Source organism: Eucyclogobius newberryi, unplaced genomic scaffold (assembly GCF_026437365.1).
Source record: "Eucyclogobius newberryi isolate DKJ021-1_F unplaced genomic scaffold, fEucNew1.0.hap1 SCAF_6, whole genome shotgun sequence".
Lineage (NCBI taxonomy): Eukaryota > Metazoa > Chordata > Actinopteri > Gobiiformes > Gobiidae > Eucyclogobius > Eucyclogobius newberryi.
This window is the reverse complement of record NW_027316278.1, coordinates 41,831,731-41,854,682: the sequence shown is the minus strand read 5'-3', so window position 1 is coordinate 41,854,682 and position 22,952 is coordinate 41,831,731. Positions and strand designations below refer to the sequence as shown.

Genomic DNA, 22,952 nt, shown 5'->3' with positions numbered 1-22,952 from the left:
CTTCAGTGTGTCATTGTTCCTCATAGATCTTCAGTGTGTCATTGTTCCTCATAGATCTTCAGCGTGTCGTTGTTCCTCACGCAGATCTTCAGTGTGTCATTGTTCCTCATAGATCTTCAGCGTGTCATTGTTCCTCACGCAGATCTTCAGTGTGTCATTGTTCCTCACACAGATCTTCAGTGTGTCATTGTTCCTCATAGATCTTCAGTGTGTCATTGTTCCTCACACAGATCTTCAGTGTGTCATTGTTCCTCACACAGATCTTGAGTGTGTCATTGTTCCTCACACAGATCTTCAGCGTGTCATTGTTCCTCACACAGATCTTCAGTGTGTCATTGTTCCTCACACAGATCTTCAGTGTGTCATTGTTCCTCATAGATCTTCAGTGTGTCATTGTTCCTCATAGATCTTCAGTGTGTCATTGTTCCTCATAGATCTTCAGTGTGTCATTGTTCCTCACACAGATCTTCAGTGTGTCATTGTTCCTCATAGATCTTCAGTGTGTCATTGTTCCTCACGCAGATCTTCAGTGTGTCATTGTTCCTCACGCAGATCTTCAGTGTGTCATTGTTCCTCACATATCTTCAGTGTGTCATTGTTCCTCATAGATCTTCAGTGTGTCATTGTTCCTCATAGATCTTCAGTGTGTCATTGTTCCTCATAGATCTTCAGTGTGTCATTGTTCCTCATAGATCTTCAGTGTGTCATTGTTCCTCACGCAGATCTTCAGTGTGTCATTGTTCCTCACGCAGATCTTCAGTGTGTCATTGTTCCTCATAGATCTTTAGTGTGTCATTGTTCCTCACACAGTTCTTCAGTGTGTCATTGTTCCTCACGCAGATCTTCAGTGTGTCATTGTTCCTCATAGATCTTCAGTGTGTCATTGTTCCTCACACAGATCTTCAGTGTGTCATTGTTCCTCACAGATCTTCAGTGTGTCATTGTTCCTCACACAGATCTTCAGTGTGTCATTGTTCCTCACACAGATCTTCAGTGTGTCATTGTTCCTCACACAGATCTTCAGCGTGTCATTGTTCCTCACACAGATCTTCAGTGTGTCATTGTTCCTCACAGATCTTCAGTGTGTCATTGTTCCTCACACAGATCTTCAGCGTGTCATTGTTCCTCACAGATCTTCAGTGTGTCATTGTTCCTCACACAGATCTTCAGTGTGTCATTGTTCCTCACACAGATCTTCAGTGTGTCATTGTTCCTCACACAGATCTTCAGTGTGTCATTGTTCCTCACACAGATCTTCAGTGTGTCATTGTTCCTCACACAGATCTTCAGCGTGTCATTGTTCCTCACACAGATCTTCAGTGTGTCATTGTTCCTCACACAGATCTTCAGTGTGTCATTGTTCCTCACACAGATCTTCAGTGTGTCATTGTTCCTCACACAGATCTTCAGTGTGTCATTGTTCCTCACACAGATCTTCAGTGTGTCATTGTTCCTCATAGATCTTCAGTGTGTCATTGTTCCTCACACAGATCTTCAGTGTGTCATTGTTCCTCACAGATCTTCAGTGTGTCATTGTTCCTCACACAGATCTTCAGTGTGTCATTGTTCCTCACACAGATCTGCAGTGTGTCATTGTTCCTCACACAGATCTGCAGTGTGTCATTGTTCCTCACACAGATCTTCAGCGTGTCATTGTTCCTCACACAGATCTTCAGCGTGTCATTGTTCCTCACACAGATCTGCAGCGTGTCATTGTTCCTCACACAGATCTGCAGCGTGTCATTGTTCCTCACACAGATCTTCAGTGTGTCATTGTTCCTCATAGATCTTCAGTGTGTCATTGTTCCTCATAGATCTTCAGTGTGTCATTGTTCCTCACGCAGATGTAAATAAATCTGATAAACATCATGGTCAGAGTTGAGGGTTAGAGTATTACTCTAAAATCTAGTAGTCTCCAAGTTACTTTTTCATATGCGTAAAGTGTTGGTTTTGGGGTCTTTTTGCCGGTATCGTCAGCACATGTGGCGTGTTGTCGCGTGCGCAATGTGCAGTTCACATCAGAAAAATCACATTCAATATTTTTTGCATCGTGCGGCTCTTTTCTGCCTCAACTAGAGGAGAAGGAAAGATATACAAACATGCAGCGTAGAAGTCGTACGTGTGCTCTATGGTTATATATGTGCTCTATGGTCGTACGTGTGCTCTATGGTTATACGTGTGCTCTATGGTTATATATGTGCTCTATGGTCGTACGTGTGCTCTATGGTTATACGTGTGCTCTATGGTTATATGAGTGCTCTATGGTTATACGTGTGCCCTATGGTTATACGTGTGCTCTATGGTTATACGTGTGCTCTATGGTTATACGTGTGCTCTATGGTTATACGTGTGCTCTATGGTTATACGTGTGCTCTATGGTTATACGTGTGCTCTATGGTCATACGTGTGCTCTATGGTCATACGTGTGCTCTATGGTCATACGTGTGCTCTATGGTCACACGTGTGCTCTATGGTCACACGTGTGCTCTATGGTCACACGTGTGCTCTATGGTCACACGTGTGCTCTATGGTCACACGTGTGCTCTATGGTCACACGTGTGCTCTATGGTCATACGTGTGCTCTATGGTCACACGTGTGCTCTATGGTCACACGTGTGCTCTATGGTCACACGTGTGCTCTATGGTCACACGTGTGCTCTATGGTCACACGTGTGCTCTATGGTCACACGTGTGCTCTATGGTCATACGTGTGCTCTATGGTCATACGTGTGCTCTATGGTCATACGTGTGCTCTATGGTTGTGTGCTCTATGGTTGTGTGCTCTATGGTTGTGTGCTCTATGGTTGTGTGCTCTATGGTTATACGTGTGCTCTATGGTCATACGTGTGCTCTATGGTCATACGTGTGCTCTATGGTCACACGTGTGCTCTATGGTCACACGTGTGCTCTATGGTCACACGTGTGCTCTATGGTCACACGTGTGCTCTATGGTCACACGTGTGCTCTATGGTCACACGTGTGCTCTATGGTCACACGTGTGCTCTATGGTCACACGTGTGCTCTATGGTTATACGTGTGCTCTATGGTTGTGTGCTCTATGGTTGTGTGCTCTATGGTCATACGTGTGCTCTATGGTCACACGTGTGCTCTATGGTCACACGTGTGCTCTATGGTCATACGTGTGCTCTATGGTCATACGTGTGCTCTATGGTCATACGTGTGCTCTATGGTCATACGTGTGCTCTATGGTCACACGTGTGCTCTATGGTCACACGTGTGCTCTATGGTCACACGTGTGCTCTATGGTCACACGTGTGCTCTATGGTCACACGTGTGCTCTATGGTCACACGTGTGCTCTATGGTCATACGTGTGCTCTATGGTCATACGTGTGCTCTATGGTCATACGTGTGCTCTATGGTTGTGTGCTCTATGGTTGTGTGCTCTATGGTTGTGTGCTCTATGGTTATACGTGTGCTCTATGGTCATACGTGTGCTCTATGGTCATACGTGTGCTCTATGGTCACACGTGTGCTCTATGGTCACACGTGTGCTCTATGGTCACACGTGTGCTCTATGGTCACACGTGTGCTCTATGGTCACACGTGTGCTCTATGGTCACACGTGTGCTCTATGGTCACACGTGTGCTCTATGGTTATACGTGTGCTCTATGGTTGTGTGCTCTATGGTTGTGTGCTCTATGGTCATACGTGTGCTCTATGGTCATACGTGTGCTCTATGGTTGTGTGCTCTATGGTTGTGTGCTCTATGGTTGTGTGCTCTATGGTTATACGTGTGCTCTATGGTCATACGTGTGCTCTATGGTCATACGTGTGCTCTATGGTCACACGTGTGCTCTATGGTCACACGTGTGCTCTATGGTCACACGTGTGCTCTATGGTCACACGTGTGCTCTATGGTCACACGTGTGCTCTATGGTCACACGTGTGCTCTATGGTCATACGTGTGCTCTATGGTTATACGTGTGCTCTATGGTTGTGTGCTCTATGGTTGTGTGCTCTATGGTCATACGTGTGCTCTATGGTCATACGTGTGCTCTATGGTCACACGTGTGCTCTATGGTCACACGTGTGCTCTATGGTCACACGTGTGCTCTATGGTCATACGTGTGCTCTATGGTCATACGTGTGCTCTATGGTCATACGTGTGCTCTATGGTCATACGTGTGCTCTATGGTCACACGTGTGCTCTATGGTCACACGTGTGCTCTATGGTCACACGTGTGCTCTATGGTCACACGTGTGCTCTATGGTCACACGTGTGCTCTATGGTCACACGTGTGCTCTATGGTCACACGTGTGCTCTATGGTCACACGTGTGCTCTATGGTCATACGTGTGCTCTATGGTTATACGTGTGCTCTATGGTCACACGTGTGCTCTATGGTCACACGTGTGCTCTATGGTCACACGTGTGCTCTATGGTCACACGTGTGCTCTATGGTCACACGTGTGCTCTATGGTCACACGTGTGCTCTATGGTCACACGTGTGCTCTATGGTTATACGTGTGCTCTATGGTTGTGTGCTCTATGGTTGTGTGCTCTATGGTTATACGTGTGCTCTATGGTTATACGTGTGCTCTATGGTTGCAGGTACATCACATGTACAGAGTACACACACTTCTATGGAGGGAAGCGAACAGGTGAGTGAAAATGAAATCTGATATTAAGGTTAAAGGTCATTATTGGCATCGTTATGAATTGTATGTAATTAAAATATAATACAACAGTTGCTCTCTTTACCCATAACTCTGTACACTGTAAGACGACTTATGATTGTGTCTTTTTTTTAAATGACCATTACAACTATTTATTATTTTCCAATTGAAACTTTGACCTTTTTGATACATATTTTGTTCTTTGTGGTTTCTTTTTCTAGTGATTCCCCAGGCGAACTTCAGACGGCTCCCCTTCGACCACTGCAGGTGGGCTGGAGCTCTAATGACAGCTCTAATGACAGGGCTCTAATGAAAGAGCTCTAATGACAGGGCTCTAATGAAAGAGCTCTAATGACAGGGCTCTAATGACAGGGCTCTAATGACAGGGCTCTAATGACAGAGCTCTGACAGGGCTCTAATGACAGAGCTCTAATGACATGGCTCTAATGACAGAGCTCTAATGACAGGGCTCTAATGACAGGGCTCTAATGACAGAGCTCTAATGACAGAGCTCTAATGACAGGGCTCTAATGACAGAGGGCTAATGACAGAGGGCTAATGACAGAGGGCTAATGACAGAGGGCTAATGACAGAGGGCTAATGACAGAGCTCTAATGACAGAGCTCTAATGACAGGGCTCTAATGACAGGGCTCTAATGACAGGGCTCTAATGACCGAGGGCTAATGACAGAGGCTCTAATGACGGGGCTCTAATGACGGGGCTCTAATGACAGGGCTCTAATGACAGGGCTCTAATGACAGAGGGCTAATGACAGAGGGCTAATGACAGAGGGCTAATGACAGAGGGCTAATGACAGAGGGCTAATGACAGAGGGCTAATGACAGAGGGCTAATGACAGAGGGCTAATGACAGAGGGCTAATGACAGAGGGCTAATGACAGAGGGCTAATGACAGAGGGCTAATCACAGCTCTAATGACAGAGGGCTAATGACAGAGGGCTAATGACAGAGGGCTAATGACAGAGGGCTAATGACAGAGCTCTAATGACAGGGCTCTAATGACAGGGCTCTAATGACAGGGCTCTAATGACAGGGCTCTAATGACAGAGCTCTAATGACAGAGCTCTAATGACAGGGCTCTAATGACAGGGCTCTAATGACAGGGCTCTAATGACAGGGCTCTAATGACAGGGCTCTAATGACAGGGCTCTAATGACAGAGCTCTAATGACAGAGCTCTAATGACAGGGCTCTAATGACAGGGCTCTAATGACAGAGCTCTAATGACAGAGCTCTAATGACAGAGGGCTAATGACAGAGGGCTAATGACAGAGGGCTAAAATGACGGAGCTCTAATGACGGAGCTCTAATGACAGAACTCTAATGACGGGGCTCTAATGACGGGGCTCTAATGACGGGGCCCTAATGACGGGGCTCTAATGACGGGGCTCTAATGACGGGGCCCTAATGACGGGGCCCTAATGACAGAGGGCTAATGACAGAGGGCTAATGACAGAGCTCTAATGACAGAGGGCTAATGACAGAGGGCTAATGACAGAGGGCTAATGACAGAGCTCTAATGACAGAGCTCTAATGACAGAGGGCTAATGACAGAGGGCTAATGACAGAGGGCTAATGACAGAGCTCTAATGACAGAGGGCTAATGACGGAGCTCTAATGACGGAGCTCTAATGACGGGGCTCTAATGACGGAGCTCTAATGACGGAGCTCTAATGACGGAGCTCTAATGACGGAGCTCTAATGACGGAGCTCTAATGACAGAGGGCTCTAATGACAGAGGGCTCTAATGACAGAGGGCTCTAATGACAGAGGGCTCTAATGACAGAGGGCTCTAATGACAGAGGGCTCTAATGACAGAGGGCTCTAATGACAGAGGGCTAATCACAGCTCTAATGACAGAGGGCTAATCACAGCTCTAATGACAGAGGGCTAATGACAGAGGGCTAATCACAGCTCTAATGACAGAGGGCTAATGACAGAGGGCTAATGACAGAGGGCTAATGACAGAGGGCTAATGACAGAAATCTAATGACAGAAATCTAATGACGGGGCTCTAATGACGGGGCTCTAATGACGGGGCTCTAATGACAGGGCTCTAATGACACGGCCCTAATGACAGGGCTCTAATGACAGGGCTCTAATGACAGGGCTCTAATGACAGAGGGCTAATGACAGAGGGCTAATGACAGAGCTCTAATGACAGAGCTCTAATGACAGAGCTCTAATGACAGAGCTCTAATGACAGAGGGCTAATGCCAGAGGGCTAATGACAGAGGGCTAATGCCAGAGCTCTAATGACAGAGCTCTAATGACAGAGCTCTAATGACAGAGCTCTAATGACAGAGGGCTAATGACAGAGCTCTAATGACGGAGCTCTAATGACAGAGGGCTAATGACAGGCCTCTAATGACGGAGCTCTAATGACGGGGCTCTAATGACGGAGCTCTAATGACGGGGCTCTAATGACGGAGCTCTAATGACGGAGCTCTAATGACGGAGCTCTAATGACGGGGCTCTAATGACGGGGCTCTAATGACGGGGCTCTAATGACGGGGCTCTAATGACGGGGCTCTAATGACGGGGCTCTAATGACGGGGCTCTAATGACGGAGCTCTAATGACGGAGCTCTAATGACGGAGCTCTAATGACGGGGCTCTAATGACGGGGCTCTAATGACGGGGCTCTAATGACGGAGCTCTAATGACGGAGCTCTAATGACGGAGCTCTAATGACAGAGGGCTAATGACAGAGGGCTCTAATGACAGAGGGCTCTAATGACAGAGGGCTAATCACAGCTCTAATGACAGAGGGCTAATGACAGAGGGCTAATCACAGCTCTAATGACAGAGGGCTAATGACAGAGGGCTAATGACAGAGGGCTAATGACAGAGGGCTAATGACAGAACTCTAATGACGGGGCTCTAATGACGGGGCTCTAATGACGGGGCTCTAATGACAGGGCCCTAATGACAGGGCCCTAATGACGGGGCTCTAATGACAGGACCCTAATGACAGGGCCCTAATGACAGGGCTCTAATGACAGAGGGCTAATGACAGAGGGCTAATGACAGAGGGCTAATGACAGAGGGCTAATGACAGAGCTCTAATGACAGAGCTCTAATGACAGAGGGCTAATGACAGAGGGCTAATGACAGAGCTCTAATGACAGAGCTCTAATGACAGAGCTCTAATGACAGAGGGCTAATGACAGAGGGCTAATGACAGAGGGCTAATGACAGAGGGCTAATGACAGAGGGCTAATGACAAAGGGCTAATCACAGCTCTAATGACAGAGGGCTAATCACAGCTCTAATGACAGAGGGCTAATGACAGGCCTCTAATGACGGGGCTCTAATGACGGGGCTCTAATGACGGAGCTCTAATGACGGGGCTCTAATGACGGGGCTCTAATGACGGGGCTCTAATGACGGGGCTCTAATGACGGGGCTCTAATGACGGGGCTCTAATGACGGAGGGCTAATGACGGAGCTCTAATGACGGGGCTCTAATGACGGGGCTCTAATGACGGGGCTCTAATGACGGGGCCCTAATGACGGGGCTCTAATGACAGGGCTCTAATGACAGAGGGCTAATGACAGAGCTCTAATGACAGAGCTCTAATGACAGAGCTCTAATGACAGAGGGCTAATGACAGAGGGCTAATGACAGAGCTCTAATGACAGAGCTCTAATGACAGAGCTCTAATGACAGAGCTCTAATGACAGAGCTCTAATGACAGGGCTAATGACAGAGGGCTAATGACGGGCCTCTAATGACGGGGCTCTAATGACGGGGCTCTAATGACGGGGCTCTAATGACGGAGCTCTAATGACGGAGGGCTAATGACGGAGCTCTAATGACGGAGGGCTAATGACGGAGCTCTAATGACGGAGGGCTAATGACGGAGCTCTAATGACGGAGGGCTAATGACGGAGCTCTAATGACGGAGGGCTAATGACGGAGCTCTAATGACGGAGGGCTAATGACGGGGCTCTAATGACGGAGGGCTAATGACAGACAGGGCGCGCTCTAGCGACGGTCGCTAGAGCGCGCCTGCCGGTTGTGTTCTAGAGCGCCCGGGCGGTCGCGCTCTAGAGCGCCGGGTCGCCCCCGGGCGCTCACACGTGTATTCTCATGCTCTCTGTAGTCTGTCCCTTCAGCCCTTCGAGTACCCGGTCTGCACTAAAGAGGGACATGTCTTCGACCTGCTGTAAGTCCTTGGTTCTCAGCCTCTTAAGTCATTACAATCAAACTGAACTATTGTGATTCATTCAAACGTTTGTAACTTGAAGGGTTTGTACAATGCTCCATGGCAGTGAAGTGAAGCCTGTAGTGCCACATATGGAATGTTTAAATATTAGGCCCATATTTGATCTACTTTGGTTATTTTAAACACATTTAGTTTTAAACTAATTCCTTTTTATTCTAAAATAAGGATCAAATCTATTTTAAAACGTATAGAATCCGTTTGAACTCCTAAAACCCTTCTACACTGAGGCTGTTTAAAGCACTTCAGGCTCTAATGTTGAAGCACTTCAGGCTCTAATGTTGAAGCACTTCAGGCTCTAATGTTGAAGCACTTCAGGCTCTAATGTTGAAGCACTTCAGGCTCTAATGTTGAAGCACTTCAGGCTCTAATGTTGAAGCACTTCAGGCTCTAATGTTGAAGCACTTCAGGCTCTAATGTTGAAGCACTTCAGGCTCTAATGTTGAAGCACTTCAGGCTCTAATGTTGAAGCACTTCAGGCTCTAATGTTGAAGCACTTCAGGCTCTAATGTTGAAGCACTTCAGGCTCTAATGTTGAAGCACTTCAGGCTCTAATGTTGAAGCACGTGGGGCTGATGTTTGTGTTGTGTTTTTAGGAGCATTGTTCCATGGATCAAAAAGTATGGCACAAATCCCATCACGGGAGAGGTGAGCACAGTAATGTACTTTTGCAACTTCATGTTGTTAAAGAGGCACACGTCACGCGGTGTGGCAGCGTGACGTGTGACGCGGGAGGGTACGGCGAGACGCGGGAGGGTACGGCGAGACGCGGGAGGGTACGGCGCGACGTGTGACGCGGGAGGGTACGGAGCGACGCGGGAGGGTACGGCGAGACGCGGGAGGGTACGGAGCGACGCGGGAGGGTACGGCGAGACGCGGGAGGGTACGGCGCGACGTGTGACGCGGGAGGGTACGGCGCGACGCGGGAGGGTACGGCGCGACGTGTGACGCGGGAGGGTACGGCGCGACGCGGGAGGGTACGGAGCGACGCGGGAGGGTACGGAGCGACGCGGGAGGGTACGGAGCGACGCGGGAGGGTACGGAGCGACGCGGGAGGGTACGGAGCGACGCGGGAGGGTACGGAGCGACGCGGGAGGGTACGGAGCGACGCGGGAGGGTACGGAGCGACGTGTGACGCGGGAGGGTACGGAGCGACGTGTGACGCGGGAGGGTACGGAGCGACGTGTGACGCGGGAGGGTACGGCGCGACGCGGGAGGGTACGGAGCGACGCGGGAGGGTAGGGCGAGACGCGGGAGGGTACGGCGCGACGTGTGACGCGGGAGGGTACGGAGCGACGCGGGAGGGTACGGCGAGACGCGGGAGGGTACGGCGAGACGCGGGAGGGTACGGCGAGACGCGGGAGGGTACGGAGCGACGCGGGAGGGTACGGCGAGACGTGTGACGCGGGAGGGTACGGAGCGACGCGGGAGGGTACGGCGCGACGCGTGACGGTACGGCGCGACGCGTGACGGTACGGAGCGACGCGGGAGGGTACGGAGCGACGCGGGAGGGTACGGAGCGACGCGGGAGGGTACGGAGCGACGCGGGAGGGTACGGAGCGACGCGGGAGGGTACGGAGCGACGCGGGAGGGTACGGAGCGACGTGTGACGCGGGAGGGTACGGAGCGACGTGTGACGCGGGAGGGTACGGCGCGACGTGTGACGCGGGAGGGTACGGAGCGACGCGGGAGGGTAGGGCGAGACGCGGGAGGGTACGGCGCGACGTGTGACGCGGGAGGGTACGGCGAGACGCGGGAGGGTACGGCGCGACGTGTGACGCGGGAGGGTACGGAGCGACGCGGGAGGGTACGGCGAGACGCGGGAGGGTACGGCGCGACGTGTGACGCGGGAGGGTACGGCGGGAGGGTACGGCGCGACGTGTGACGCGGGAGGGTACGGAGCGACGCGGGAGGGTACGGCGAGACGCGGGAGGGTACGGCGCGACGTGTGACGCGGGAGGGTACGGAGCGACGCGGGAGGGTACGGCGCGACGTGTGACGCGGGAGGGTACGGCGCGACGTGTGACGCGGGAGGGTACGGAGCGACGCGGGAGGGTACGGCGTGACGCGGGAGGGTACGGAGCGACGCGGGAGGGTACGGAGCGACGTGTGACGCGGGAGGGTACGGCGCGACGTGTGACGCGGGAGGGTACGGCGCGACGTGTGACGCGGGAGGGTACGGCGCGACGCGGGAGGGTACGGCGAGACGCGGGAGGGTACGGCGCGACGTGTGACGCGGGAGGGTACGGCGAGACGCGGGAGGGTACGGCGCGACGTGTGACGCGGGAGGGTACGGAGCGACGCGGGAGGGTACGGCGCGACGTGTGACGCGGGAGGGTACGGCGTGACGCGGGAGGGTACGGAGCGACGTGTGACGCGGGAGGGTACGGAGCGACGCGGGAGGGTACGGCGAGACGCGGGAGGGTACGGCGCGACGTGTGACGCGGGAGGGTACGGAGCGACGCGGGAGGGTACGGCGAGACGCGGGAGGGTACGGCGCGACGTGTGACGCGGGAGGGTACGGCGCGACGTGTGACGCGGGAGGGTACGGCGCGACGTGTGACGCGGGAGGGTACGGAGCGACGCGGGAGGGTACGGCGAGACGCGGGAGGGTACGGCGCGACGTGTGACGCGGGAGGGTACGGAGCGACGCGGGAGGGTACGGAGCGACGTGTGACGCGGGAGGGTACGGCGCGACGTGTGACGCGGGAGGGTACGGAGCGACGCGGGAGGGTACGGCGAGACGCGGGAGGGTACGGCGCGACGTGTGACGCGGGAGGGTACGGAGCGACGCGGGAGGGTACGGCGAGACGCGGGAGGGTACGGCGCGACGTGTGACGCGGGAGGGTACGGCGCGACGTGTGACGCGGGAGGGTACGGCGAGACGCGGGAGGGTACGGCGCGACGTGTGACGCGGGAGGGTACGGCGCGACGTGTGACGCGGGAGGGTACGGAGCGACGCGGGAGGGTACGGCGAGACGCGGGAGGGTACGGCGCGACGTGTGACGCGGGAGGGTACGGAGCGACGCGGGAGGGTACGGCGAGACGCGGGAGGGTACGGCGCGACGTGTGACGCGGGAGGGTACGGCGAGACGCGGGAGGGTACGGCGCGACGTGTGACGCGGGAGGGTACGGAGCGACGCGGGAGGGTACGGCGAGACGCGGGAGGGTACGGCGTGACGTCTACATTTCTCTCAGTGAACTTCAATCCACCTTCAAAAGAGATAGTTCAGGACTCCTGGATTCTCTTTCTTGAAGGTAAATTGACCCTTGACCTTTTCATCATCTTCCATCAGTAACTACAATACTCTGTTTCATATTGATATAATACTAGTTTTAATATGTTGCTTCTCTCCACAGTCATGAAGTGAAGGAAACGCTTCAAATACATTTTTCATTTTTAATAACATTAACCCCCGGATCCAATCAGAGAAAATCAAAATTGATTTTGAAAAGTAAAAATCGGAATCGAATCGATTCTTGAAATTTGAATTGAAACCCAGCTCTAAACATAAGTATCCTGTCCTGTCCAATATTTTTGAAATTAAGAGTAAATTGGCAGTGCAGCTGGTCTATATTTGATTTGAATCTGTCATATCTGGGTACACAGAGAGGCCATGTTTATTATATTCAGGATAAGAAGGCTACAGACCGTCTCTTTTTGATACCAGTTATACAAAAATAAATATTAAAAACATTCCAGGCAAAATGATGACCTCTCCATGGACAGAAGCAGTTATATAACGCACACTCCTAACCATTTACATTTAAATTACACAAGCAAGATTTATACTGAAACCAAAATGTTTAAGACTTCTTATTTTCCTCAGAAACTTGAAGCAAATTCCCTCATCAAGCTCAACATTGCCAAGAACAACGATGGTGAGTGAGTTCTTCTTAAGCCTGTTCATGGTGGTTCTGAGAGCTGTTTGTTTGTAGGAAAGTACCACTGCCCCGTCATGTACAACGTCTTCACCAACAACTCCCACATCGTTACCATCAAGGTCTCTGGAAATGTCTTCTCTCATGAGGTTTGTTCCCTTTTCTGCTCGTCAATCAGAAGTGTTCAAAAGCTTCATATATTTCATATTCAATTACATTGTGTTTTCAGGCAGTGGAGCAGCTCAATATCAAGACAAGGAGTTTTAAAGATCTGTTGACAGATGAACCTTTTGCCAGACAAGACATCATAACACTTCAGGTCAAAAATGAAACCAAAAAAAACTTTACTTTTTGGACTGAATTTTATGCGTTTTTAAATGTTTTCCCTTTTATTTTTTATTAAAGGATCCGACTAATTTGGACAAATTCAATGTATCTGACTTCTTCCATGTAAAAAACAATTTGAAAGTCTTGGATCCAGGTGAATTTCCATTCAATGCACTTTTTAAAGCACATGTACATGTTTATTAATTCATGGGAATGTTCTTTGTGGCAGAGGAAGAAAAGGCAAAGCTGGACCCTGCATATCACCTGAACAGCACCAACATGGAGACCAGAGAGACTCTGGCTGAGCTCTATAAAGAATATAAAGGAGACGAGCTGCTGGCAACCACCATGAAGGAACCAACTGCAAAGAAAACGGATAAGTTCAATGCTGTGAGTAAAAGTACACAACGTTCACTGAAGTTTGCCTTGTGAAAGCGCAGCAGAGCGGTGTGCATGGGGCCCCTGCAGTGGCTCCTACACCGTTACAATGCATCTTATAGTAGTAGTAATAGTACAATAGATTATTTGTGTGAAAACTACACACATAAACCACATAAATTCTACAATTGCCTTGATTTGTCCATCTTTTCCATGCCCCACTCACTGTCCCACACTAAACCGTGCTGCTCGGTTCATGGGGAGTTTGAACTGCACAGTCCCCAGCAGCAGTGCTTAGTTCCTTCACATTTGAACATGATTTATCTTTGGACTCCCTGGAGGTCTGAGGAGTTGCCCAGTTGCAATTTCTCTGGCAAAAACAAGGAGCAAGACGGTTTGAGAGATGACTCCGAAAAAGCTTTCCAAAGAGTACATTAGAGTCTAAACCAGGGGTATGACAGTATTGCACATGGGTATGACAGTATTGCACATGGGTATGACAGTATTGCACATGGGTATGACAGTATTGCACATGGGTATGACAGTATTGCACATGGGTATGACAGTATTGCACATGGGTATGACAGTATTGCACATGGGTATGACAGTATTGCACATGGGTATGACAGTATTGCACATGGGTATGACAGTATTGCACATGGGTATGACAGTATTGCACATGGGTATGACAGTATTGCACATGGGTATGACAGTATTGCACATGGGTATGACAGTATTGCACATGGGTATGACAGTATTGCACATGGGTATGACAGTATTGCACATGGATATGACAGTATTGCACATGGATATGACAGTATTGCACATGGATATGACAGTATTGCACATGGATATGACAGTATTGCACATGGGTATGACGGTATTGCACATGGGTATGACGGTATTGCACATGGGTATGACGGTATTGCACATGGGTATGACAGTATTGCACATGATTATGACAGTATTGCACATGGGTATGACAGTATTGCACATGGATATGACAGTATTGCACATAGATATGACAGTATTGCACATGGATATGACAGTATTGCACATGGATATGACGGTATTGCACATGGGTATGACAGTATTGCACATGGATATGACGGTATTGCACATGGGTATGACGGTATTGCACATGGGTATGACGGTATTGCACATGGGTATGTCGGTATTGCACATGGGTATGTCGGTATTGCACATGGGTATGACAGTATTGCACATGGATATGACAGTATTGCACATGGGTATGACGGTATTGCACATGGGTATGTCGGTATTGCACATGGGTATGTCAGTATTGCACATGGGTATGACAGTATTGCACATGGATATGACAGTATTGCACATGGGTATGACAGTATTGCACATGGGTATGACAGTATTGCACATGGGTATGACAGTATTGCACATGGGTATGACAGTATTGCATATGGTTATGACAGTGTTTGTTGTAGTGTGACAGCAGCAGAAGGACAGACTGTGAAACGTCTCCTTCACACAGCGAGGGTGGATCAGTCACTGAAGCTGCTCTCCAGAGAGGACAGAGTGTCCTGCAGGGGACAGAGTGTCCTGCAGGGGACAGAGTGCCCTGCAGGGGGCGACACTCATGGTCCAGCATAGATGTGAGTTTAGCCAGGACCCTTCTGTCCCCCACCTCCTGCACCGAGTCCAGAGGACAGCCCAGGACGGAGCTTTGTCCAGCTTCTTCCTCTCCCTCTGTGATGACCACACCTACAGGAGCTGATGCACCACAGAGGAGGAGAAGTTCTTCAAGAGTGGCCCTGTCAGGAGCGGCCCTGTCAGGAGCGGCCCTGTCACTCCAAAAGACCTGAGTCTCCTCAGGAGGTAGAGTCCACTCTGGCTCTTCCTGTTCAGTCTGTGTTATGAGTCCAGTTTGTGGTTCAGATGAACACCAGGTCCTTGTATGAGTCACTCTCTCAATGTCCCGTCCCTGGATGTTCACTGGTGAGGGGGGCGTGGCCTGTCCCGTCCCTGGATGTTCACTGGTGAGGGGGGCGTGGCCTGTCCCGTCCCTGGATGTTCACTGGTGAGGGGGGCGTGGCCTGTCCTTGGTCTTCCCCGCGTTGATGAGGAGGAGGTTCCACAAAGTCCTGCTCCAGTCCTCTGTCCTCCACATCATCGTCCGTGATGAGTCCTATGATGGCAGAGTCATCAGAGAACTTCCGGGACATAGAAACTCATGCTATTTACACCACGAAACACGTCATTAGACTATTTGATATAATATATAATGAATTGGTAAATTGTGAAAACGTAACTAGGCCTATTATAATATTCGTTACATATTTTACAACATAACAATATATATTTATAATATATAAGTGTCAAAGTGGCAGAAACGCTGTGAAGTTCCGGACCTAGGCTTGTGGACATTTTCTTAAAATGGGTTTTGGTGAAAGTTTATTTGTGACCCCTGCTATATACACCTGAGTTGTTCATTTGGCACATGGACTTCTGTGCTAGCCACGGATTGTCCATAACGAACACCATGTTCAAGCACAAGGTCCATCAGTGCACGTGGCACCAGGACACAGGCCGGAGGTCAATGATCGACTTTGTCGTCGTGTCATCTGACCTCCGGCTGCGTGTCTTGGACACTCGGGTGAAGAGAGGGGCGGAGCTGTCAACCGATCACCACCTGGTGGTGAGTTGGATCCGCTGGCGGAGGAGGAAGCCGGACAGACTTGGCAGACCCAAGTGCATTGTGAGGGTCTGTTGGGAACGTCTTGTGGAGCCCTCTGTCAGTAGGGTCTTCAACTCAAACCTCCGGGAGAGCTTCTCCCATGTCCCGGGGGAGGCTGGGGACATTGAGTCCGAGTGGACCATGTTCTCCGCCTCCATTGTTGATGCGGCTGCTCGGAGCTGTGGTCACAAGGTCTCCGGTGCCTGTCGTGGTGGCAACCCCCGAACCCGGTGGTGGACACCGGAAGTAAGGGATGTCGTCAGACTGAAGAAGGAGGCCTATCAGGCCACTCTGGCTTGTAGGTCTCCTGAGGTCATCGACAGGTATCGGCAGGCCAAGCGAGCCGCGGCTCGTGCTGTCGCAGAGGCAAAAATCCGGGCCTGGGAGGAGTTCGGGGAGGCCATGGAGGAGGACTATCGGTCGGCACCAAAGAAATTCTGGCAAACCGTCCGGCGCCTCAGGAGGTGGAAGCAGTGCCTCACCAACACCGTTTACGGTGCGGGTGGAGGCCTGCTGACCTCGACTGGGGATGTCGTCGGACGGTGGAAGGAATACTTTGAGGATCTCCTTAATCCCTCAGTCACGTCTTCCGAAGAGGAAGTAGAGACCGGGGACTCGGAGGCTGGCTCATCCATCACCCAAGCTGAAGTCACTGAGGTTGTTCGCAAACTCCTCGGGGGCAGGGCTCCGGGGGTGGATGAGATCCGCCCTGAGTACCTAAAGTATCTGGATGTTGTAGGACTTTCTTGGCTGACACGTCTCTGCAACATCGCGTGGCGGTCAGGGACCGTGCCTCTGGACTGGCAGACCGGGGTGTTGGTCCCTCTGTTCAAGAAGGGGGACCGGAGGGTGTGTTCCAACTACAGAGGGATCACACTCCTCAGCCTCCCGGGTAAGGTCTATTCCAAAGGTACTGGAGAGGAGAATCCGACCGATACTCGAACCTCGGATTCAGGAGGAGCAGAGTAGTTTAGGTCCCGGTCGTGGAACACTGGACCAGCTCTATACCCTCCATCGGGTGCTCGAGGGTTCATGGGAGTTTGCCCAACCAGTCCACATGTGCTTTGTGGATCTGGAGAAGGCTTTCGACCGTGTCCCTCGGGGTGTCCTTTGGGGGGTGCTCCGGGAGTACGGGGTCCGGGGCCCTTTGCTCAGGGCTGTCCGGTCCCTGTATGACCGGAGCAGGAGCTGTGTTCATTGCCGGCAGTAAGTCAGACCTGTTCCCAGTGCATGTTGGACTCTGCCAGGGCTGTGCTTTGTCACCGGTTCTGTTCATAATTTTTATGGACAGAATTTCTAGGCGCAGTCAGGGGTCAGAGGGTGTCCGGTTTGGGGACCACAGGATCTCATCTCTGCTGTTTGCAGACGATGTTGTCCTGATGGCTCCATCAAACCCGGACCTGCAACATGCACTGGGACGGTTTGCAGCCGAGTGTGAAGCGGCTGGGATGAGAATCAGCTCCAAATCCGAGGCCATGGTTCTCGACCAGAAAAAGGTGGCTTGCCCTCTCCAGGTGGGTGGGGGGTCCTTGCCCTCTCCAGGTGGGTGGGGGGTCCTTGCCCTCTTCAGGTGGGTGGGGGGTCCTTGCCCTCTTCAGGTGGGTGGGGGGTCCTTGCCCTCTTCAGGTGGGTGGGGGGTCCTTGTCCTCTCCAGGTGGGTGGGGGGTCCTTGCCCTCTCCAGGTGGGTGGGGGGTCCTTGCCCTCTTCAGGTGGGTGGGGGGTCCTTGTCCTCTCCAGGTGGGTGGGGAGTCCTTGTCCTCTCCAGGTGGGTGGGGGGTCCTTGTCCTCTTCAGGTGGGTGGGGGGTCCTTGCCCCAAGTGGAGGAGTTCAAGTATCTTGGGGTCTTGTTCTCGAGTGAGTGAAGGATGGAGCGTGTGATTGACAGTTGGATCGGTGCAGCAGCTGCAGTGATGCAGTCGCTGCATCGACTGTTGTGGTGAAGAAGGAGCTGAGTCCAAAGACAAAGCTCTGGATTTACCGGTCGGTCTACGTTCTGACCTCACCTATGGTCATGAGCTTTGGGTAATGACCGAAAGGACAAGATCGTGGATACAAGCGGTCGAAATGAGTTTCCTCCGCCGTGTGGCTGGGCGCTCCCTTAGAGATAAGCTGAGGAGCTCGGCCACACGGGGGGAGCTCGGAGTAGAGCCGCTGCTCCTCCAGCTGAGGTAGCTCGGGCATCTGTTCCAGATGCCTCCTGGGCGCCTCCCTCGGGAGGTGTTCCGGGCATGTTCCACCGGGAAGAGGCCCCGGGGACGACCCAGGACACGCTGGAGAGACTATGTCTCTCGGCTGGCCTGGGAACGCCTCGGGATCCCCCTGGAGGAGTTGGAGGAAGTGTCTGGGGAGTAGGAAGTCTGGGAGTCCCTGGTTAGACTGCTGCCCCCGCGACCCGGCCCCGGATAAAGCGGCTGAAGATGGATGGATGGACATAGTTGGTGTTCTTGGGATGCAAAATGCAAATACATTTACATAATGTAAAGCACAATCAGTAGCTTAATTGAAATAACTATAACCATAACTGTAAATTCCCACTGTGTCGGACGTCTTTTCATAGTCAGCCTTTCTTCAGAGGGGCTGTGTAAACTGTGTAAACTGTGCAAACTGTGCAAACTGTGCAAACTGTGCAAACTGTAAACTGTGCAAACTGCGCAAACTGTGCAAACCCACTGCCCAAAGTGATTAAGAGCATTTCTTTGCTCAAGACGTTCATCTTTAGGTTTAATTGTATTGTGTATTTATAGTTAAAAATTAGCACTTAATATATACTCTGTATGATTCGCATCAGCTGCCGAATTTCCTATGTAACTATGTCTGACTGCATTGTCCCTGTCAAATGAATCAGTGAAATAAAGGTGTGACATTGTTGGTGATACTCAAACTGGGCATGTGTCAAGGGAATCATTCAGTACTTTAAGCGGTCAGTAGGGATGAAATTGAACTAATCTATTTCCTTTTTCCAGGCTCACTACTCCACAGGCAGAGTATCCGCATCTTTCACATCCACAGCCATGACCCCTGCGACAGTACATGTAGCCGGTGAGTATCTCAGGGTTTATCAGCAGGGCTGTGTACTGTGTATTGCAGTGGAGACATGTACGGGACTGGCCTTTCAGTTTCTTTCTTTTTTTTTTCATATATATATCTTTCTTTGACCATGTTTGCACACAGCAGGGATTTTAGCCACTCCTCCACAGATCTTCTCTAGATCTGTCAGGATCTTCTCTAGATCTGTCAGGATTCAGGGCTGTCGCTGAGCAACAGAGTTTCAGGTCTGAGACTGGAGACACCACTCCAGAACCTTGAGATCCTTCTTACAGGTTCTCCTGCCTGTGTGCTCAGTTCATTGTCATGTTTGAAGTCCCAGCCACGCCCCATCTTCAGCCACGCCCCATCTTCAGCCACGCCCCATCTTCAGCCACGCCCCATCTTCAGCCACGCCCCATCTTCACTGCTCTGACTGAGGGAAGGAGGTTGTTGCCCAAAATCTCACAATCCATGGCCCCATTCATTCTCTTCTTAATACAGAGCAGCCGCCCTGTTCCCTGTGCAGAAAAGACCCCAAAGTGTGACGTTTCCTCCCCCAAAGCGTGACGTTTCCTCCCCCAAAACATGTTTCCTCCCCCAAAACATGTTTCCTCCCCCAAAGCGTGACGTTTCCTCCCCCAAAGTGTGATGTTTCCTCCCCCAAAGCGTGACGTTTCCTCCCCCAAAGCGTGATGTTTCCTCCCCCAAAGCATGACGTTTCCTCCCCCAAAGCCTGACGTTTCCTCCCCCAAAGCCTGATGTTTCCTCCCCCAAAACGTGATGTTTCCTCCCCCAAAGCCTGATGTTTCCTCCCCCAAAGCCTGATGTTTCCTCCCCCAAAGCCTGATGTTTCCTCCCCCAAAGCCTGATGTTTCCTCCCCCAAAGCCTGATGTTTCCTCCCCCAAAGCCTGATGTTTCCTCCCCCAAAGCATGACGTTTCCTCCCCCAAAGCATGACGTTTCCTCCCCCAAAGCATGACGTTTCCTCCCCCAAAACATGTTTCCTCCCCCAAAGCGTGACGTTTCCTCCCCCAAAGTGTGATGTTTCCTCCCCCAAAACATGTTTCCTCCCCCAAAGCATGACGTTTCCTCCCCCAAAGCGTGACGTTTCCTCCCCCAAAGTGTGATGTTTCCTCCCCCAAAACATGTTTCCTCCCCCAAAGCGTGACGTTTCCTCCCCCAAAGCGTGACGTTTCCTCCCCCAAAGCCTGACGTTTCCTCCCCCAAAGCCTGACGTTTCCTCCCCCAAAGCCTGACGTTTCCTCCCCCAAAGCCTGACGTTTCCTCCCCCAAAGCCTGACGTTTCCTCCCCCAAAGCCTGACGTTTCCTCCCCCAAAGCCTGACGTTTCCTCCCCCAAAGCCTGACGTTTCCTCCCCCAAAGTGTGATGTTTCCTCCCCCAAAGCGTGACGTTTCCTCCCCCAAAGCGTGACGTTTCCTCCCCCAAAGCGTGACGTTTCCTCCCCCAAAGCGTGACGTTTCCTCCCCCAAAGCATGACGTTTCCTCCCCCAAAGCCTGACGTTTCCTCCCCCAAAGCCTGACGTTTCCTCCCCCAAAACGTGATGTTTCCTCCCCCAAAGCCTGATGTTTCCTCCCCCAAAGCCTGATGTTTCCTCCCCCAAAGCCTGATGTTTCCTCCCCCAAAGCCTGATGTTTCCTCCCCCAAAGCCTGATGTTTCCTCCCCCAAAGCATGACGTTTCCTCCCCCAAAGCATGACGTTTCCTCCCCCAAAGCATGACGTTTCCTCCCCCAAAACATGTTTCCTCCCCCAAAGCGTGACGTTTCCTCCCCCAAAGCGTGACGTTTCCTCCCCCAAAGTGTGATGTTTCCTCCCCCAAAGCGTGACGTTTCCTCCCCCAAAGCGTGACGTTTCCTCCCCCAAAGCGTGACGTTTCCTCCCCCAAAGCGTGACGTTTCCTCCCCCAAAGCGTGACGTTTCCTCCCCCAAAGCATGACGTTTCCTCCCCCAAAGCCTGATGTTTCCTCCCCCAAAGCCTGATGTTTCCTCCCCCAAAGCCTGATGTTTCCTCCCCCAAAGCCTGATGTTTCCTCCCCCAAAGCCTGATGTTTCCTCCCCCAAAGCCTGATGTTTCCTCCCCCAAAGCCTGATGTTTCCTCCCCCAAAGCATGACGTTTCCTCCCCCAAAGCGTGACGTTTCCTCCCCCAAAGCGTGACGTTTCCTCCCCCAAAGCGTGACGTTTCCTCCCCCAAAGCGTGACGTTTCCTCCCCCAAAGCGTGACGTTTCCTCCCCCAAAGTGTGATGTTTCCTCCCCCAAAACATGTTTCCTCCCCCAAAGCCTGACGTTTCCTCCCCCAAAGCCTGACGTTTCCTCCCCCAAAGCCTGACGTTTCCTCCCCCAAAGCCTGACGTTTCCTCCCCCAAAGCCTGACGTTTCCTCCCCCAAAGCCTGACGTTTCCTCCCCCAAAGCCTGACGTTTCCTCCCCCAAAGCCTGACGTTTCCTCCCCCAAAGCCTGACGTTTCCTCCCCCAAAGCCTGACGTTTCCTCCCCCAAAGCCTGACGTTTCCTCCCCCAAAGCCTGACGTTTCCTCCCCCAAAGCCTGACGTTTCCTCCCCCAAAGCCTGACGTTTCCTCCCCCAAAGCCTGACGTTTCCTCCCCCAAAGCCTGATGTTTCCTCCCCCAAAGCCTGATTCCTCCCCCAAAACATGTTTCCTCCCCCAAAGCGTGACGTTTCCTCCCCCAAAGTGTGATGTTTCCTCCCCCAAAACATGTTTCCTCCCCCAAAGCGTGACGTTTCCTCCCCCAAAGCCTGACGTTTCCTCCCCCAAAGCCTGACGTTTCCTCCCCCAAAGCCTGACGTTTCCTCCCCCAAAGCCTGACGTTTCCTCCCCCAAAGCCTGACGTTTCCTCCCCCAAAGCCTGACGTTTCCTCCCCCAAAGCCTGACGTTTCCTCCCCCAAAGCCTGACGTTTCCTCCCCCAAAGCCTGACGTTTCCTCCCCCAAAGCCTGACGTTTCCTCCCCCAAAGCCTGACGTTTCCTCCCCCAAAGCCTGACGTTTCCTCCCCCAAAGCCTGACGTTTCCTCCCCCAAAGCCTGATGTTTCCTCCCCCAAAGCCTGATTCCTCCCCCAAAACATGTTTCCTCCCCCAAAGCGTGACGTTTCCTCCCCCAAAGTGTGATGTTTCCTCCCCCAAAACATGTTTCCTCCCCCAAAGCGTGACGTTTCCTCCCCCAAAGCCTGACGTTTCCTCCCCCAAAGCCTGACGTTTCCTCCCCCAAAGCCTGACGTTTCCTCCCCCAAAGCCTGACGTTTCCTCCCCCAAAGCCTGACGTTTCCTCCCCCAAAGCCTGACGTTTCCTCCCCCAAAGCCTGACGTTTCCTCCCCCAAAGCCTGACGTTTCCTCCCCCAAAGCCTGACGTTTCCTCCCCCAAAGCCTGACGTTTCCTCCCCCAAAGCCTGACGTTTCCTCCCCCAAAGCCTGACGTTTCCTCCCCCAAAGCCTGACGTTTCCTCAGTCGTGCACTGTCGATTAAGGACTGGACTAACATCATAACCGACATACGCACCATGGAAAATGAACCGCTTGACCCAATTTGAAAATGTATGAATTCAATAAACAATGGACAAAATGGGACTTTTATTTCTAGACATTGTGTGCTTTAACCCCTCTTCTCTTAACCTGTGTTCTCTCTTGATTTTGTTTTTTACCCAAGTTTGCGTTATGTTTATTTTATTTTTTTTATGTTTAAAAAAAAGAAAAGAAATATT

General features: G+C 51.7%; 1 protein-coding gene across 1 annotated transcript in view; it reads left to right on the top strand.

The window, feature by feature from the left end:
• Positions 1 to 22,952, top strand: part of ppil2 (peptidylprolyl isomerase (cyclophilin)-like 2) — a 42,958-nt gene that overhangs the window by 597 nt on the left and 19,409 nt on the right. Inside the window, exons 2-11 of the mRNA XM_072433648.1 lie at positions 4,575 to 4,624; positions 4,861 to 4,906; positions 8,768 to 8,830; positions 9,484 to 9,535; positions 12,718 to 12,769; positions 12,827 to 12,918; positions 12,999 to 13,088; positions 13,175 to 13,250; positions 13,326 to 13,486; positions 19,149 to 19,224. Coding sequence (XP_072289749.1) covers positions 4,575 to 4,624; positions 4,861 to 4,906; positions 8,768 to 8,830; positions 9,484 to 9,535; positions 12,718 to 12,769; positions 12,827 to 12,918; positions 12,999 to 13,088; positions 13,175 to 13,250; positions 13,326 to 13,486; positions 19,149 to 19,224 — 758 coding nt within the window. The remainder of the gene's footprint in view (positions 1 to 4,574; positions 4,625 to 4,860; positions 4,907 to 8,767; positions 8,831 to 9,483; positions 9,536 to 12,717; positions 12,770 to 12,826; positions 12,919 to 12,998; positions 13,089 to 13,174; positions 13,251 to 13,325; positions 13,487 to 19,148; positions 19,225 to 22,952) is intronic.